Source organism: Silurus meridionalis, chromosome 22, assembly GCF_014805685.1.
Source record: "Silurus meridionalis isolate SWU-2019-XX chromosome 22, ASM1480568v1, whole genome shotgun sequence".
Taxonomy (NCBI): domain Eukaryota; kingdom Metazoa; phylum Chordata; class Actinopteri; order Siluriformes; family Siluridae; genus Silurus; species Silurus meridionalis.
In genome coordinates, this window is record NC_060905.1 from 507,501 (window position 1) to 527,600 (window position 20,100).

General features: G+C 40.6%; 1 protein-coding gene and 1 long non-coding RNA gene across 2 annotated transcripts in view; one reads left to right on the top strand and one right to left on the bottom strand.

Moving 5' to 3' along the window:
• Nucleotides 1-3,059, bottom strand: part of si:dkeyp-113d7.10 (eukaryotic translation initiation factor 5B) — an 8,862-nt gene extending 5,803 nt beyond the window's left edge. Inside the window, exon 1 of the mRNA XM_046835435.1 lies at nt 2,489-3,059. Within this exon, the coding sequence (XP_046691391.1) occupies nt 2,489-2,798 (310 nt within the window). The 5' untranslated portion in view covers nt 2,799-3,059. The remainder of the gene's footprint in view (nt 1-2,488) is intronic.
• A 483-nt stretch (nt 3,060-3,542) lies between these two features.
• LOC124376188 lies at nt 3,543-9,399 on the top strand. Its single transcript, XR_006923789.1, has 3 exons — nt 3,543-3,588; nt 4,622-4,755; nt 8,904-9,399. It is a non-coding gene; the product is annotated as an uncharacterized LOC124376188 (long non-coding RNA).
• The last annotated feature ends 10,701 nt before the right edge of the window (nt 9,400-20,100 follow it).

Sequence of the window (20,100 nt, forward strand, 5' to 3'; positions counted from 1 at the left end):
ATTCACTTTAAAAATTAAACAAAGGAAACAGTTTGGTGTTCAACTGTACAGTGGTGTGAAAAAGTGTTGGCCCTTCCTGATTTATTATTTATTATTTTTTTGCATGTTTTTTTACACTTTAATGTTTCAGATCATCAAACTAATTTAAATATTAGTAAAAGAGAACACAAGTGAACAACATGCAGTTTTTTAATGAAGCTTTTTATTATTGAGGGAAAATAAAATCCAAAACTACATGGCCCTGTGTGAAAAAGTGTTTGCCCCCCTGTTAAAACTGTGGTTTATCTCACCTGAGTTGATTTTCTCTCACCACACCCCCAGGCCTGATTACAAGAAATCTCTTAAATAGGACCTGCCTGACAAAGTGAAGGAGACCAGAAGATCCTCAAAAGCTAGACATCATGCAGAGATCCAAAGAAATTTAGAAACAAATGAGAAACAAAGTAATTGAGATCCATCAGTCTGGAAAAGGTTCTAAAGCCGTTTCTAAAGAACCACAGTGAGAGCCATAATTTACTAATCACAAAAACAGTTTTAGTTTGACGAACTGAAACATTAAAGTGTGACAAACATGCAAGAAAATAAGAAATCAGGAAGGGGGCAAACACTTTTTCACACCACTGTACATCTAAACACCAGATCATACAGCACAGAAAACAAAAAGTTAAATAAGTGAGTATTTCAAGAATTGTGACTTTTCACTTAACTCAAACAATTCTGACCCACCATCATCCCTGACAGTAACCCATCATCACCCCAAGAACAACCTGCCATCTTAAACCCACCATTGTCCCGAAGAGGAACCAGCCATCATTCCAGAGAAAACCCCACCACTGTCTGCAACACTAACTCACCATCGTCCCCGAGAACAACCTGCCCTCGTACACAACAATAACCCTCCATTGTCCCCGAAAGAAACCCACCCTCATCCCAGAGAGAATGCCACCATGGTCCAAGAGGGAAACCCACCATGGTCCCAGAGAGAAACCCACCCTCATCCCAAAGAGAATGCCACCATGGTCCCAGAGAGAAACCCACCCTGGTCCCAGAGAGAAACCCACCCTCATCCCAGAGAGAAACCCACCCTGGTCCCAGAGAGAAACCCACCCTCATCCCAGAGAGAAACCCACCTTGGCCCCAGAGAGAAACCCACCCTCATCCCAGAGAGAATGCCACCATGGTCCCAGAGAGAAACCCACCCTCGTCCCAGAGAGAAACCCACCCTCGTCCCAGAGAGAAACCCACCCTCATCCCAGAGAGAATGCCACCATGGTCCCAGAGAGAAACCCACCCTCGTCCCAGAGAGAAACCCACCCTGGTCCCAGAGGGAATGCCACCATTGTCACTGACAGCAACCCGCCATAATCTGCAAACAGTGACTCAGCATCATCCCCTGCTGTAACGGGGGATTGTCTCTGGCAATGACTCGGTTTATCATCCCCAACACTGACCCTGCCTCGTTTTTAACACCAACTCCATCACCCTCGAACTCTGACTCAGATTCATCCCTGAAAGTGAAAAATATCTGTGTATAACACACGTATTAGAAAACCTCAGTGCAAGTGTGTGTGTGTGTGTGTGTGTGTGTGTGTGTGTGTGTGTGAGAAACAGCACCACTGCCTCTCTGATCGTCCTCTGCAGCAGAATTGTAAACAGTTATATTTGCAGGTAAAGAACAGGTTTGTAGGTTTTAGGATGATGTTGACTTTCTAATCCATCTTAGTGTTTGTTTCTTGTCTCACATATCTAATGAGGAGAAAGATTTTTACTGCACATGACTCACTTCCAGACTCCGAAACAAATTAGAAATCCACACAAATGTTCACCTCAGTCAGGACCAGATGTTTTAGGAAATATAAAGGAGATATAACGACTCAATCAGTGAATTTTACTGATGAAGAGGTACACAGGATTTCCCTATCAATCTGAGGAAGCCACACTTAGCACTGATCAACCCCAAGCTGGACACACACACACACACACACACACACACACACACACACACACACACACCCTATTAATGAGCTCCTACTGTAGAGAAATGTGGGTGGGGCATCAACAACCCAGACAGTATTTAATTGGGCAGACATGATTAGTGCAGGATGAGTCACCAAAGAGGTTCTGAAACTCAGTTTAAGTGTGTGTGTGTGTGTGTGTGTGTTTCTTTTTTTATATTAGCTATTGATGTGTGTAGGTTTGCAGAAGACCTTGCTGGAATCTCTCTCTCTCTCACACACACACACACACACACACACACACACACACACACACACACTGTTGGTGCTTCGTGGCATGTAAATTACTGTAGAATATTTAAGTGACCTTCCCCCGCTTCCGCTTTTAACAACCACTGTGTTATTGTTCTTTATTAAACACAAACACGACCCTCCTACACACACACACACACACACACACACACACACACACACACACACACACAGTGTCTAAGGTTTGAACAAGTACCCAAAGATAAGCACCACCTTCTTACCCACAGCTCGTTTCTTCTGCTCTTGCCGGAGAGACTCGGGGACAGAGACGGGGACAGAGAGGGGCCTGGGGGCGGCATGCTGGGGTTCAGGCTCCGCGCTCTCTCCGCGCTCTCTCTCCGGTCGTCCCGCGGACTGGATGGAGGCTCTGAGCCGCTGGTTGTCCTGCTCCTTCCGCGCGGTTTCCAGCAGCATGGAGCTGAGACTGGCCCCGACCGTGTCCGTGATCTCGGTCACGGCGAGCTGCACCACCTGCTCCAGAGCAGACTCCAGCTGGCCCTGGAAAAACGAGATGTAGAGCGAGCTGTTCATCTTCTCTCCTCCACCGTGTGGACCTTCAGCAATGCTCTCATTCTTCTTTCCGAGAAAAAAAACACAACAAAACCTATAGAGGGGAAACAACACAGTGATGCCTTCACACACACTCACACGCAACACACACACTCACACACACCCCCTCTGTAAGACTGTACCGTAATAACCCACAACACCTCGCACACACAATCCACCTCCACTGATCATCTTCTTCTGCTGAAGAGTAGTGCTCCTCACGATTTTGCACACTGCCTCACACTGGTGTGTCTGTTACAGCTGCAGTGTGACGACGACACACAGACACAGACACACACACACACACACACACACACATATACACGACATAGTAATGTATTAATGTTAATATTGCATTGTGTGTTTGTGGATTTAGAGAAAGTGTAGGACAGGGTGGAGAGAGGAGTTGTGGTATTGTATGAGGAAGTCTGGTGTGATAGAGAAGTATGTGAGGGTGGTGCAGGACATGTATGAGGACAGTGTGACAGCAGTGAAGTGTGCAGTAGAGACAAGGTGAGGGAGGTGAGATTGAGATGGTTTGGACATGTGCAGAGGAGGGACATGGGGTATATCAGTAGGAGAATGCTGAGGATGGAGACACCAGGAAGGAGGAAAAGAGGAAGATCAAGGAGGAGGTTTATGGATGTGGTGAGAGAAGACATGCAGGTAGTTGGTGTGAAAGAGGCAGATGTATAGGACAGGTGGGGATGGAGACGGATGATCTGCTGTGGCGCCCCCTAATGGAAGAAGCTGAAAGAAGAAGAAGAAGAATGTATTAATATACAGTAATATATGTATCTACAAGAAAAAACACTAATCATTTAGATCTTTTTATTTCAGGAGTTTAAATCAACCCGCATTTGTATTTATTTTTTTAGGAGATTTTTGATGCATTAAAACGATTAGGAAAGCCTTTAGATTAGATTAGATTAGATTAGATTAGATTAGATTCAACTTTATTGTGATTGTGCAGGGTACATGTACAGAGCCAATGAAATGCAGTTAGCATCTAACCAGAGGTGCAGAGAGATCTTATTTACAGTGTCAGTGTAATAAAGAAGGGTATGAGGTTATACAGGTGTAGTAATGTGTACATTATTGAATAAGGGTATATATAGTGTGGGTTTTATATAAGTATGATACAGTATGAAGTGGTATGACAGATATAGCTGTACAAAAGGAATGTCATTATGAATATATATATATATATATATATATATATATATATATATATATATATATATATACAGAATAAATATAGATGAACATACAGAAGTGTAATGATAGTTTTTGGTAGAAGGATGCATGATTTAAAAAAGAAGAAAAGTGACAGTGCAGTGGTGATTGTTAACACTATAACAGCTGTTCAGGGCAGAAACAGCCACAGGAAAGAAGCTATTTATAATCCATTTAATCCAAAGCTATTTTAGAAGCTTTATAATCCCCTCCTGCTTTAAGATGAGGTATTAATGACATTATTAAGTGTTTATAATCACCTTTCAGTCAAAACTGCTTTTATAAGTAACTTTCATACTTTTACCACCTCAAAGAATTATAATAAATAGGAATTAAACAAATCTCATCTTTGGACCCTTCGACTTTTTCGAACATAAAAATACATTACAAAGATATTTTACATATAATAAGGGCTCAAAGTTAAAGCTGAGGATCCTTAGTAGAGATTGTGTGTGTGTGTGTGTGTGTGTGTGTGTGTGTATAATTTATTTTAATGGGATTATATTTTAATTTACATGAAGATTCTATTAGAAGTTGATAAGAAGTGTTATTGATGTTTATATTTCCAGACTAACAGTTATCATGAATACGCGGGCGCCATTTTCCCTTCATCTCCCACCGGAAGCGACATCACTCACACCGGAAGTGGAATGGAAATGGCGTGGACTTAGCAAATGCGTATGAACCTTTGACTTCAATTAACGTGTGTAAAATAACATCTTTATTTATTTATTTATTTTTACAATGAAACTAAAATATGTGTAGACTTAATTTTAGCTAAATAAACTGGACCAATCAGGTCCCGCCCTCACATCCGGGTGTTTTGGCAGGTCGGCGATTACTCTTTAGATAAATACCTCAGCGAATAAAACTTTATTCATAAAATCAGAAAACATCAGAAAGTCTGCGGCAGGAGAGTTGGTGTTCCATCAGCCACACAGTGGAGGTTTTTATGGGAAGTGTAGTTTTTTTTATAAAAGTCTCCACTGTAAGCGAAAGTTGGGAGTGCACGCGCTGTTTCTTCGCGTATTTACGACAGAGAAACCGGAAGTTGCGGTCGTGGAAATGGCGGATGATGACGCACCTCTTCCTCTGCTGTGTGTAGTCTAAACACCAACACAATTCCGCACAGAGAGCAGATTTATTACACTTAAAGCAGAAGTTTATTGAAATCTCACGTTTATAAACTCCATAAACATCACATGCACATGATCCGGCGCTGTGTTCCTCCTCGGAGATCCCATTAATCACACTTTAATCATCTCCATGTCTCCTGGGTTACTGCACACCCGGTGGCCAAAAGTATTCGGACGCGTGCTTTTCCACCCATATGTGGTTCTTCCACAAAACACAATGAAATCAGACGTCTTCAGATGCAGGAGCATGAAAATCTCCATTCACTTGAACTTGGAGCCCCAAACTTGTTACAGCATGACATGGAGATCCAGCTCCACGAAGATCTAGAGTTAGAGTGGAAGATCTGCTATAGAGCTCCAACTCTATTTAACACCTTTGGGATAAATGTTTAATGCTGACTGCACCCCAGTACCTGACTTTACTTACACCCTTTAGCCAAATATATCTCCACAAAATCTAGTGGAACATCTTCCCAGAAGAGTGGAGCTCATTATAACAGCACATGGAGACTTCTTCTTCTTTCAGCTGCTCTCATTAGGGGTCGCCAAAGCAGATCATCCATCTCCATACCCCCTGTCTTCTACATCTGCCTCTTTCACACCGAATAACAGCACATGGAGACTAAATGTTGTACACACCGAACAGGTATAACATTATGAGCACCTGCTCAATATTGTGTTGGTCCCCCTTTTGCTATGTGGTATGAATACATACCACATACACCTGCCTAATAAATAAACCCACCCACTAACAGGTGCCATGGTGAAGAGATCATCAGTGTTCTTCACTTCATTACTCAGTGTTATAATATTATAATGTTATGCCTGATTGGTGTGCATTGTTTCAGTGTTTGAGATCTGAGATCTGTTCACCATCAGAACTCTTTAAAGATTCTTCTTTATCTTTCGATTCTCCAATTAGGGGTCTTCACAGTGCATCATCCGTCTCCATCCCCCCCTGTCCTCTACATCTGCCTCTTTCAAACCAACTACCTGCATGTCTTCCCTCACCACATCCATAAACCTCCTCCTTGGTCTTCCTCTTTTCCTCCTTCCTGGTGTCTCCATCCTCAGCATTCTCCTACTGATATACCCCATGTCCCTCCTCTGCACATGTCCAAACCATCTCAATCTCACCTCCCTCACCTTGTCTCCAAAACGTCCTACATGTGCTGTCCCTCTAATAAACTCATTTCTAATCCTGTCCATCGTCGTCACTCCCAGCGAACATCTCAACATCTTCAGCTCTGCTACCTCCAGCTCCACCTCCTGTCTTTTACTCAATGCCACTGTCTCTAATCCATACATCATCTCAGGTCTCACCACAGTCCTATAAACTTTCCATTTCACTCTCACAGATACTCTTCTATCACAAATCACTCCTGCTATCACTCTTCTCCACCCACTCCACCCTGCCTGCACTCTTTTCTTCACTTCTCTAACACACTCTCCATTACTTTGCACTGTTGACCCCAGGTACCTGAACTCCTTCACCTTCTCCACCTCTTCTCCCTGCAACCGCACCCCTCCACTGCCCTCCCTCTGATTCACACACATGTACTCTGTCTTACTCCTACTGTCTTTCATTCCCCTTCTCTCCAGTGTGTACCTCCACCTCTCCAGGCTCTTCTCCACCTGCTCACTACTCTCACCACAAATCACAATATCATCCACAAACATCATAGTCCACAGAGACTCCTGTCTGACCTCGTCCATCAACCTGTCCATCACCACTGCAAACAGGAAAGGGCTCAGGGCCGATCCTTGATGAAGTCCAACCTCTACCCTGAACCAGTCTGTCGTTCCTACTGCACACTTCACTGCTGTCACACTGTCCTCATACATGTCCTGCACCACCCTCACATACTTCTCTGACACACCTGACTTCCTCATACAATACCACAACTCCTCTCTCCACCCTGTCGTACGCTTTCTCTAAATCCACAGACACACAATGCAGCTCCTTCTGACCTTCTCTATACTTCTCCATCAACATTCTCAAAGCAAATAATGCGTCTGTGGTGCTCTTCCTCAGCATGAAACCATACTGCTGCTCACAGATGGTCACCTCTTCTCTCAGCCTGGCTTCCACTACTCTTTCCCATAACTTCATGGTGTGACTGATCAACTTTATTCCCCTGTAGTTACTGCAGGTCTGCACATCTCCCTTATTCTTAAAGATCAGTACCAGCACACTCCTTCTCCATTCCTCAGGCATCTTCTCACCTTCCTAAATCTTGTTGAAACATCTGGTTAAAAACTCCACTGCATCTCTCCTAAACATCTACACGCTTCTACCGGTATGTCATCTGGTCCAACCGACACTTACTTCCTCCTTACTAATCCTATCCACTTCTTGCTTCACCATCTCCACACCATCCAACCTTCTCTCTCTTATTTTCCTCGTTCATCAGCTGCTCAAAATACTCCCTCCATCTTCTCAACACACTCTCCTCACTAGTCAACACATTTCCATCTCCATCCTTTATTGCTCTAACATGCAGCACATCCTTCCCAGCTCGGTTCCTCTGCCTGGACAATCGCTACAAATCCTTTTCTCCTTCCTTAGTGTCCAACTTCTCCTACAGCTCCTCATATGCCTTTTCCTTGGCTTTCACCACATCCCTCTTTACCTGCTGCTGCATCTCCTTGTTCTCCTTTCTTTCTATTTCCAGATGTTACACCAAGTACTTCTTTCAGTCCTCTCTCTCCTCCTCTTTTTCTTTACCTCCAAAACCATCCTACAGACCACCATCCGATGCTGTCTAGCTACACTGTCCCCCACCAACACCTTACAGTCTCCAATCTTCTTCAGGTTGCATCTCCTACATAGAACATATCTCATATATCTCATATAACATATACACACTCTTATACGTCACCCTATGATCATCCTTCTTCTTAAAATACGTGTTCACCACTGCCATTTCCATCCTTTTAGCAAAATCTACCACCAGCTGCCCTTCCACATTCCTCTCCTTAAAACCACACCTACCATCACCTCCTCGTCACCTCTGTTCCCTTCACCTACATGCCCATTAAAGTCTGCACCAATCACCAATCTTTCATTCCTACGTTCACCTTCTACCACTTCATCTAACTCACTCCAGAATCTTTCCTTCTCCTCCATCTCACAACCCACCTGTGGAGCATGAACACTGATGACATTTATCATCATGCCTTCAACTTCCAGCTTCACGATCATCACCCTATCAGAAACTCTCTTCACCTCCACTACACTCTTACTGTACTCTTCCTTCAGAATCCCCCTACACCATTTCTCTTTCCATCCACACCATGATAGAACAGTTTAAACACCTCCAATGTTCCTGCTCTTACTCCCTTTCCACTTGGTCTCCTGAACACACAACATCTCTACCTTTCTCCTCTCCATCATATCAGCTCCCTCTCTCCCTTTACCCGTCATAGTACCAACATTTAAAGTACCAACCTGAACCTCCACTCTCCTCCACTTCTCCTTTGCCTGCAGAGCATTTCTGTGTTCATTACTGTTCGCTATCAAAAATGGAATAGTTCAAATCTCATTTAGGATCTGAAATTTCAACAATACTGAAAGTGTATTCTCCTTCAATGTAATTGCAGATACTAGTGCTTTTCCTTCACTGGTAGATGCTGCGTTTACTGTATAAATCTGCTGCAGAAGTCAATATCATTTCTCTCTGCTCTAAAATTCATTTTCATCACTGTGTTGTAGCTGTGCAACAATGAATTGCAATCATCTGTCTGCCCTGAGCCGAATCCAAGGCTGCTGTGCCTCTGACTGGAGAAGAATAGAAGATGAGGAGGAGGAGGGGGAGTAAAGACGTGTTTTACTAAGAGGCGTTGCTGTCTATCTGAAGGAAGATGTTTGTGGTTCATTATCTCTTCATTCCCACTGCACTTATTGTGGAAGGTTCTGCTTTTCAGTGTGACATTGTATCCTCATGTTATATCTTTTCAATGTAGAGCAAAATCCTCTTGCTACGATTCCTGTACAAGTGTAGAAATGTATCCATTACAAATGTTTGTGATGAGTCACTTCTGCTTTTAATGGAATGAGATTTTGACACATTTTCTCTTTCACTGAATCTAAAAAGATTCTAAAGCTAGCAATGCTAAACCACCTGATGATCACAAGTTAGATTTACATCAATCCAGCTAATGGTTCCACATAGAACAAGAAAATTAAATGGTACGTATTTATTTATTTATTTATTTGTTTGTTTGTTTGTTTGTTTATTTGGAACCCCATTAGCTTCCACGAGTGGTCGCTAATCTTCCTGGGGTCCATTTTACAAAATCAAAACATATTATATACAATCACACCACACTTTTTACAATATGTTATTAAAAAAATAAATACAATTCAATTTGAGTCATTACACTTAATTTTCATTACAAATCATACATTTTTTCACCATCTTTTAAAAATAATATCTGTTACTTATTTGTCTTATACACATTGACAGTTGATTCCAAGCTACCGAGGATCTAAATAGTACAGTTCTCCTCATACAATTTGACTGTGCAAAAGGAACAACTAAATCACCAGAGCTGACCTGCCGAGTAATATGTTGGTGACAATACCCACTGTACACCAATTTATCCACAAAAAATCTGGGATTATTTTTATAGATGGCATTATGCATATAGCACAGAAGACTTATCTTTACCTTATCCTGTACCTTCAGCCATACTAATGTAGTGTGTATCTCATTCACACTGGTCCTGTACGAACAGCCAAGAGCTACCCTGGCAGCTCTATTCTGTGCAAGTTGAAGTTTTTTCAAGTGCTCCTGTGTAGCACTGGACCAAATAACTGAGCAGTACTCCAGGTGTGACAAGACCAGAGACTGGACAACTGTTCTCATGACTGAGGGTGGACAAAACGGCACACACTTCCTAGACAAAGCAATGCCTCTGCCCATCCTGGAAACAATATGATTTATCTGATCAGTCCATGAGAGCTGATTATCCAGCTTGACACCCAAGAGTTTAATTTTAGTAACCTGCTCAACCGAAGTTGTTTCAATAGTCAAATTTAGGTTACAAGGTTTATTTAACAAATGTTTAGTACCAAAACGATACATTTAGTTTTGAAAATATTTAAAACTAATTTGTTCAAATTAACCCAGTTGATAATCAAATTTAATTGGTTTTGAAGGTTCAAACTTAAATTAGTGATTGAAGGAGATGCACAAAATAAACTTGCATCATCTGCATACAGTACAACTTCTGCATTTCTAACAACATGGGGCAAATCATTCACAAAATTGAAAATAAAAGTGGACCCAAACAGCTGCCCTGTGGAATACCGCATGATATACATTTACTGTCAGAAAACTACCATTAAAAATACTTGCTGAGTTCTGCCATTAAGATAACTCCTTATCAGTGAAACAGACAGTTGTGAGAACCCATAATACTTGAGCTTTGACAACAGAATATCATGGTCAATTACATCAAATGCAGCTGTAAAATCTAAAAGTACTGCACCAACAAGTCTTTTATCCTCCATATATGTAAGCCACTGATCAACCATATGCACTAATGCAGTGTTAGTTGAATGGCCTGGTCTATAGGCATGCTGTGAACTAGTAAGCAATTCATTTAATGTAAAGTACTCTAACATTTGATTAAAAAGTAACCTTTCAAATATTTTGCTTAATACAGGAAGAATATGAATTGGTCTACAATTAGAAGGAATAAACCCTGCCTTATCCTCTTTAAGTAAAGGTACAATTTTAGACTGTTTCCATAGCTTAGGAAACACTCCGCTGAGCACTGATCTGTTAAATATGTGACATATTGGTTTGCACAAAATATTTGCAACAATTTTAAAAATTTTGCCATCAAGATGATCAGTACCAGGCGTTTTCTCATCAGATAAAGAGAGAAGCAACTTCTTAACATTGTCCTCACTAAAAGTATAAAATGACAAGGAGCAAGTTTTCCCTCTCATAATAAATCTAACATTGTCACAAGGAGATTCAATATCTAGCATTGTCATACAAGATCTTAATTGTTCTACTTTGCATGTAAAAAAATTATTCAAATGATTGGCAATATCATATGGTTTACTAATAATGTCACCATCATTAGTCTCCATATACATATTCAAATTATTTGGCTTTTTACACATCAATTCCTGTAATACTTTCCACAATTGTTTGCTATCATTCATAGTATTGGAGATTTTTTGTCCATAATATGCTTTCTTTTTATGTAATTTAATTTTGTAGTTTTGTTTCTCAACTTGCGATAATATGCTCTGTCTACATCACATTTTGATTTAAAGGCCAGATCTTTGACATTGTCCCTTTGCCTCATGAGGGACATTAGCTCTTCATCTAACCATGGAGCGCTGTTGATTTTTATAGATCTTTTCCGGAGAGGTGCATGTTTATCAACTATTTTACTAAAAGTGTCCATAAAAATGTTAAGAGAAGCATTTACATCCTCCTCCTGAAGAACTGCCGACCAATTTGAATTATTGATCTCATTAACAAACAGGCTGGGATTAAAGTTTTATACGATCTACGATACGTGATCCTTCCACCAGGTTTTGGAATTTTCATCATTATTGAAATTGCTATCAGGTTATGATCACTGCATCCTACCCCCACAGAAACTGCTCGTGAACATAAATCAGGAACATTAGTAAAAATATGATCTATACATGTTGATTTAGACGTATTATCCATAGCAATTCTTGTGGGTTGTGTCACCACCTGTTTGAGATTGCATACATTAGCCATTGTAATCAACTTTTTATGTAATGAGCACTTTTTTGAAAACCAATCAATATTAAAATCCCCAAGCAGAAAGATATCCTTATTTTGATCTGAAACCATGTCCATATTTTCACATATTTTTTGTAAGTACTCTACATTTGCGATTGGCTGGAAGGAGTTCAGGTGTAAATAGTGGATTGTGATTGGCTGGAAGGAGTTCAGGTGTGAATAGTGGATTGTGATTGGCTGGAAGGAGTTCAGGTGTGAATAGTGGATTGTGATTGGCTGGAAAAGGTTCAGGTGTGAATAGTGGATTGTGATTGGCTGGAAGGAGTTCAGGTGTGAATAGTGGATTGTGATTGGCTGGAAGGAGTTCAGGTGTGAATAGTGGATTGTGATTGGCTGGAAGGAGTTCAGGTGTGAATAGTGGATTGTGATTGGCCTGAAGGAGTTCAGGTGTGAATAGTGGATTGTGATTGGCTGGAAGGAGTTCAGGTGTGAATAGTGGATTGTGATTGGCTTGAAGGAGTTTAGGGGTGAATATTGGATTGTGATTGGCTTGAAGGAGTTCAGGTGTGAATAGTGGATTGTGATTGGCTTGAAGGAGTTCAGGTGTGAATAGTGGATTGTGATTGGCTGGAAGGAGTTCAGGTGTAAATAGTAGCTTGTGATTGGCTGGAATGAGTTTAGGTGTAAATAGTAGATTGTAATTGGCTGGAAGGAGTTCAGGTGTAAATAGTGGATTGTGATTGGCTGGAAGGAATTCAGGTGTGAATAGTGGATTGTGATTGGCTGAAAGGAGTTCAGGTGTGAATAGTGGATTGTGATTGGCTGGAAGGAGTTCAGGTGTAAATAGTAGATTGTGATTGGCTGGAAGGAATTCAGGTGTGAATAGTGGATTGTGATTGGCTGGAAGGAGTTCAGGTGTAAATAGTGGATTGTGATTGGCTGGAAGGAGTTCAGGTGTGAATAGTGTATTGTGATTGGCTGGAAGGAGTTCAGGTGTGAATAGTGGATTGTGATTGGCTGGAAGGAGTTCAGGTGTAAATAGTAGATTGTGAGTGGCTGGAAGGAGTTCAGGTGTAAATAGTAGATTGTGATTGGCTGGAAGATTGTTTTTCATAATCCACTATTCACACCTAAACCTCCAGCTAATCACAATCACATTTCTATCATGATCTATGTAGTGTATATGTGTGTGTGTGTGTGTGTGTGTGTGTGTGTGTGTGTGTGTGTGTGTGTGTGTGTGTGTGGTGGGGGTGGTGATACAGGGCGAGTTAGTGATTATACATCTAATACATATAATTATTTTGTCAAAATATACATCAGCTTCAACATTGAAAATCTACTTACACTTACACACACACACACACACACACACAAATTTAACTGTAATGTAACATTCTAATCACATGTATCAAGCCATTGCACAAAATGTCCTTCACAAAATTTACACATACAAAACAGTAAAGCTAAGAACAACACATTACAACACATCACAACACACAACAACAAATCACAATACAACAAACTACACCCAACCAATGGTTGTGTATGGATGTGTATGGTTGTGTATGGCTGTGTAAGATTTCAAAAGGCTGTATATGGTTGTGTGTGGTTGTGTAAGGTTGTGTATGGATGTGTATGATTGTATAAGGTTGTGTATTAGTGTGTAAGATGGTGTATAGTTGTGAAAGGTCCTGTATGGTTGTGTATGTTTGGGAATGGTTGTGTAAGGGTGTATATGGTTGCGCAAGGTTGTGCATGGTTGGATATGGTTGTGTAAGTTTGTGAATGGTTGTGTAAGGTTGTCTATGGTTGCGTAACGTTGTTGAAGGCTGTTTAAGATTGTGACAAGTTATGGAAGGTAGTGTATGGATGTGAATGGATGTGTAAGGATGTGTAAGGTTGTGTATGGTCGTGTAAGGTCATGTATTTTGTGTGAGGTTGTGTGTGGTTGTGAAAGGTTATGGATGGGTGTGTATAGGTGTGTATGGTTGTTTAAGGTCATGTATGGTTGTGTAAGATCATCTGTGGTTGTGTAAGGTCATGTATGGCTGTGAATGGTTGTGTAAGCTTGTGTATGTTATTTTAAGGTTGTGACTAGTTGTATAACTTGGTGTATGGTTGTGAATGTATGTGTTGGGTTGTGTATGGTTGTGTAAGTTTGTGTAAAGTTATGAATAGTTATTAATAGTTGTGTAAGGTTGTGTAAGTTTGTGTAAGGTTGTGAATAGTTGTGTTAGGTTGTGAATAGTTGTGTAAGTTTGTGTAAAGTTGTGAGTAGTTGTGTGTAAATGTTAGTAGTTGTATAAGGTTGTGTAAGTTTGTGTAAGGTTGTGAATGGTTGTGTAAGCTTGTGTATGGTTTTTAAGGTTGTGACTAGTTGTATAACTTGGTGTATGGTTGTGAATGTATGTGTTGGGTTGTGTATGGTTGTGTAAGTTTGTGTAAAGTTATGAATAGTTATTAATAGTTGTGTAAGGTTGTGAATAGTTGTGTAAGGTTGTGAATAGTTGTGTAAGGTTGTGAATAGTTGTGTAAGTTTGTGTAAAGTTGTGAGTAGTTGTGTGTAGTTGTTAGTAGTTGTGTAAGGTTGTGTAAGGTTGTTAATAGTTATGTACGTTTGTGAATAGTTTGTATTAGTTGTAATAGAGTTTTTAACAGTGGACATTTTCCCAAAGCTGCTCCACAGTGATAACGAGGTTCTAAAGTTGGAATGGAGAAGTTTAGTGTCTATAGGTTTGTTCCTTATAAGTTTCTCCCTAATGAATGATCCAGTGGTGACTGTGGTGAAGGAAAAACTCCCTGATACTTCATGAGGAAGAAACCTTGAGAGGAACCAGACTCTAAAGAGAACTTCACCCTCATCCTCAACACTGAATGTCCATCAGTACAGTTCCATCAGTGCTGAGGTTATAAAGTCTTCAATGATGTTTACATGCAGAACTGATCATGCAAACAGTGATCCTAAACACATTGTAGCAGACTGTTATTATTAATTACAGTCATAATCCATCCTCAAACTTCTTCAGTTGTTTAGTAACTTCATGGAGCTTTAGGTTGCACAGAGAGTCTCCAACTAAAGATAACTCCATCCGGAGGTGGAACTAATGACTCAAGCAGGTCTAAAGAGAAGAAAGAGACAGGAACACTGATCACTGGTGAGAGAGAGAGAGAGAGAGAGAGAGAGAGAGAGAGAGAGAGAGAGAGAAAAACCTGACTAAACACTCCACTAAATAAATATGTGGTGTTCAGCCTCGACTTGAACACTGAGACTGTGTCTGAGTCCTGAACACTGATTGGAAGGTTGTTCCATAACTGTGGGGTTTATAAGGCATAGTTCAAGAGTGAATTGGGTGTGGATTAGTTGTACATCGGTTGTGAACTACAAACCCGATTCCAAAAATGTTGGGACACTTTACAAATTGTGAATAAAAAAGGAATTCAATAATTTACAAATCTCATAAACTTATATTTTATTCACAATAGAATATAAATAGAAGTTTTCTCTGGGCTCATTTAAAATGGACTGTGGCAAAGTGGAAAACTGTTCTTTGGGCAGACGAATCAAAATTTGAAGTTCTTTTTGGAAAAATTCAATTCAATTCAATTCATTTTTATTTGTATTGCGCTTTTAACAATGAACATTGTCTCAAAGCAGCTTTACACAGATAATGTGGTGATTAAATGTAAATATGTTCTTTGTAAGTATGTTTGTCCCTGATGAGCAACTATGGCAAGGAAAAACTCCCCGAGATGGCATAAGGAAGAAACCTGTTCAGGACTCAAGAGGGAACCCATCCTCATCTGGGTTGCACCGAATGTCCATTTGAAGCAGATATACAATGTTGCGGGGTACAGTGATGATGATCAGAAGCAAACTGCACTCCTGAGTCAGTGCAGCAGACCGCCAAAACCAACTACAGTCCAATCCGTCCTCAAAGCACCCGTTCTACTCCGGAATTACATGGAACCACCCAAGGTGTTGATGAGATACCGTCCCAAGCTGCACAGAAGTGTGAAGATCCACGGAGGGGAGAGGGGCAGGAACAGTGGTCACTGGAGCCTCAGGAGCATGTTTAACTCGACCGAGAGAGAGAGAGAGAGAGAGAGAGAGAGAGAGAAGGATATGGATTATTAAGTGTCCCTATTGGTGTATGAAAGTTAATGTCACTGTGCAGTTTGGACTCCGGCAAGACTCGCTATGGCAGCATAACTAAAAGGGAGAACCAGAAGGTAACACAGACATGAGGGATCTCTGGGATAAGAGATGACCCACCACACCACCGTCAACAAACCCGAGTAAACGTGTGAATGTGAGGGGACGACAGCATACAAATATACCAGTTCACCAAACACTCTATATCCATGATCCCTCCATATCTGAGCCTTTACCTAAGAGAAATCTACTGTTCAAAGGCTTGACTAAATAAATAAGTTTTCAACCTCGACTTGAACACTGAGACTGTGTCCGAGTCCCGAACACTGATTGGAAGGCTGTTCCATAACTGTGGGGCTTTATAAGAGAAAAGATCTGCCCCCTGCTGTAGTCTTCATTATTTGAAGAACCAACAGATAGCCAGCACCTTTTGATCTAAGTAGGCGTGGAGGATCATACTGGTACAGAAGTTCACTCAGATACTGCGGTGCGAGACCGTCAAGTGCTTTATACGTCAGTAGTAGTATTTTATAATCAGTGTGAGATGTAATTGGGAGCAGTGTAGATGATTAAAACAGGGGTGATGTGGTCGTATTTCCTAGATCTAGTGAGGACTCTTGCTGCTGCATTCTGGACTAACTGAAGCTTATTTCTGCACTTACTCCAACACCCAGACAGTAAAGCGTTACAGTAGTCTAATCTAGAAGTAACAAAAGCATGAACTAGTTTTTCTGCATCCTGTAACGACATCATATTTCTAATTTTAGCAATATTTCTAAGGTGAAAGAAGGCGATCCTGGTAATATTATTCACGTGAGACTCAAAGGAAAGACTCGGGTCAATAATCACACCAAGGTCTTTGACTGCTGTACATGCTGAAACAGAAACACCATCCAGAGATGCTACGTAATCGGAAAGTTTACTTCTAGCTGCATGTGGTCCTAGTAAAAGTATTTCCGTCTTATCTGAGTTGAGCAGAAGAAAGTTATTAAGCATCCACGGTCTAATCTCATTTACATACTTCAACATTGTTGAGCTGATCTAGCTCATCTGGCTTTGCTGAAATATACAGCTGTGTGTCATCAGCATAGCAATGGAAGCGAATCCCATGTTTATGAATGATTTCACCAAGAGGCAGCATATATAAAGAGAAAAGCAGTGGGCCTAAGACAGATCCTTGAGGAACACCAAACTTTACCTCATAGAGTGTGGAGAACTCACCATTTACATCCACAAACTGATAGCGATCAGTCAAATAAGACCTGAGCCAAGAGAGCTGTTCCTTTATTCCAACAACGTTCTCAAGTCTAGCAAGCAGTATAGTGTGATCAATGGTGTCAAAAGCTGCACTAAGGTCGAGCAAAACAAGTAAGGAGACAAAACCCTGATCAGAGGCCAATAACAGGTCATTTACCACCTTAACTAGCGCCGTCTCTGTGCTATGATGAGGCCGAAATCCTGACTGATACATTTCAAAAATGTTATTCATAAGTAGGTGTAAGCAGAACTGCTGTGCTACAACCTTTTCTAAAATTTTGGATATGAAGGGGAGATTTGATATCGGTCTGTAGTTGGACAACTGACATGGGTCAAGATCAGGTTTCTTAATAAGGGGGTGGATAACTGCCAGTTTGAAGGATTTAGGTACAAAACCAGTGCTAATGGAAGAGTTAATTATTTTTAAAACAGGTTTAATTACCTCTGGAGCTATCTGTTTAAAGAAGCTTGTAGGCGAGGGATAGAGAATGCAGGTTGATGATTTTGATGAGGAGATTAATGAAATTAAGTCACTCTCATGAATAGTAGTGAAGCTTTGTAATTGATTGTCTGCTATAATTACACTGCTGTCTACAGGGTTACTTGTAAAATAGTTTGGATTTATATTGACCGTCTGGATTTCTTGCCTGATGTTTTCAATTTTATTATTAAAAATGATCATGAAATCATTACTACCTATTGATGGTGTGCATGTTAGCGCAGTGCTTTTATTCCCTGTTAATTTTGCTACCGTGCTGAATAAAAATCTAGGATTATGCTTGTTATTTTCTATGAGGGAGGAGAAATATGCTGATCTAGCAGCACTAAGAGATTTTCTATAATTTAAGAGGCTCTCCTTCCATGCTGTTTGAAATACTGTTAATTTTGTTTGACGCCATTTACGTTAAAATTTTCGAGTGGTCTGTTTAAAAATGGGACGCCATGTCATCCGGACTAAAGAGGAGAAGGACAACCCAAGTCATTATTAGCGCTTAGTTCAAAAGCCTGCATCTCTGATGGTATGGGGTTGCATGAGTGCATGTGGCATGGGCAGCTTACACATCTGGAAAGGCATCATCAATGCTGAATGGTATAGTTCTAGCACAACATATGCTCCCATCCAGACGTCGTCTCTTTCAGGGAAGACTTTGCATTTATCAATATGACGATGCCAGAACTGCATCAATTACAACATCATGGCTGTGTAGAAGGATCCGGGTACTGAAATGGCCACCTGCAGTCCAGATCTTTTACACATAGAAAACATTTGGTGCATCATAAAGAGGAAGATGTGATAAAGAAGACCTGAGACAGTTGAGCAACTAGAAGCCTGTATTAGACAAGAATGGGACAACATTCCTATTCCTAAACTTGAGCAACTTGTCCCCTCAGTCCCCAGACGTGTACAGACTGTTATAAAGAGAAGAGAGGACGCCACACAGTGGAGACACGGCCTTGTCCCAACAGCCTTGTCTCAGTTTAAACATTTGAGATGTCGTCTATGTTGTATTCTGAATAAAATATTGAAATTTGAAACTTCCACATCATTCATTCTGTTTTTATTCACAATTTGTACAGTGTCCCAACTTTTTTGGAATCGGGTTTGTAAGTGTAATTCTGGTGTGAGTCAGATGTGGATTATTTGTAGATAAAGTGTGGAACGGGTATAGACAAGGTGTGAATCAGGTGTGGATTAAATTAGATTAGGTGTGAATTAGGTGTAGATTGGGTATAGATCAGGTGTAAATCAAGTATGGATCAGATGGAAATGTGCAAATTAGGTATAGATAAAATGTGGATCAGGTGTAGATCAAGTGTGAATTTTTTGTGGATTTGGTCTGGTGTGGATTAAGTGTGTAGATTATGTGTGGATCAGGTGTGAAGTAAGTATAGATATGGTATGAATTAAGTGTGGATTATATGTAAATCGAAAATGTAGGTGTAGGTGTAGTTCAGATATGAATCAGGTGTGTAATAGGCATGGATCAAGTGTGAATTAGGTGTGGATTAGATGCCAGTCAGTGTGGATCAGGTTTAGATCAGGTGTAGATTAGATGTGAATCAGTGTGGATCAGGTTTAGATCAGGTGCAGATTAGATGTGAATCAGTGTGGATCAGGTTTAGATCAGGTGTGGATTAGATGTGAATCAGTGTGGATCAGGTTTAGATCAGGTGTGGATTAGATGTCAGTCAGTGTGGATCAGGTTTAGATTAGGTGTGGATTAGATGTGAATCAGTGTGGATCAGGTTTAGATCAAGTGTAGATTAGATGTGAATCAGTGTGGATCAGGTTTAGATCAGGTGTAGATTAGATGTGAATCAGTGTGGATCAGGTTTAGATCAGGTGTAGATTAGATGTGAATCAGTGTGGATCAGGTTTAGATCAGGTGTAGATTAGATGTGAATCAGTGTGGATCAGGTTTAGATCAGGTGTAGATTAGATGTGAATCAGTGTGGATCAGGTTTAGATCAGGTGTCAGGTGGCAGATTAAACACATAGAATTATTAATGTGGTCAGTTTAGTCATTGATCTATTAGATGTTTACGTATGACGTATGGAAGGAGTCTCCAGTGTCAGGGCTTTGTAACATTCAGAGGTGAAGCTGTGACATATTCAGGAAAGAGGAGTTCATATCTCTTTATGGTTTCTCAGTAACATGATGTGTCTGTGATTGTCTACAGAGGAAAAAAAGAGAGCACGGTGTATGGATGTTTGTAGCTGCTATCCAGTCAATAAAAGCAGGAACTAATTTGAATTG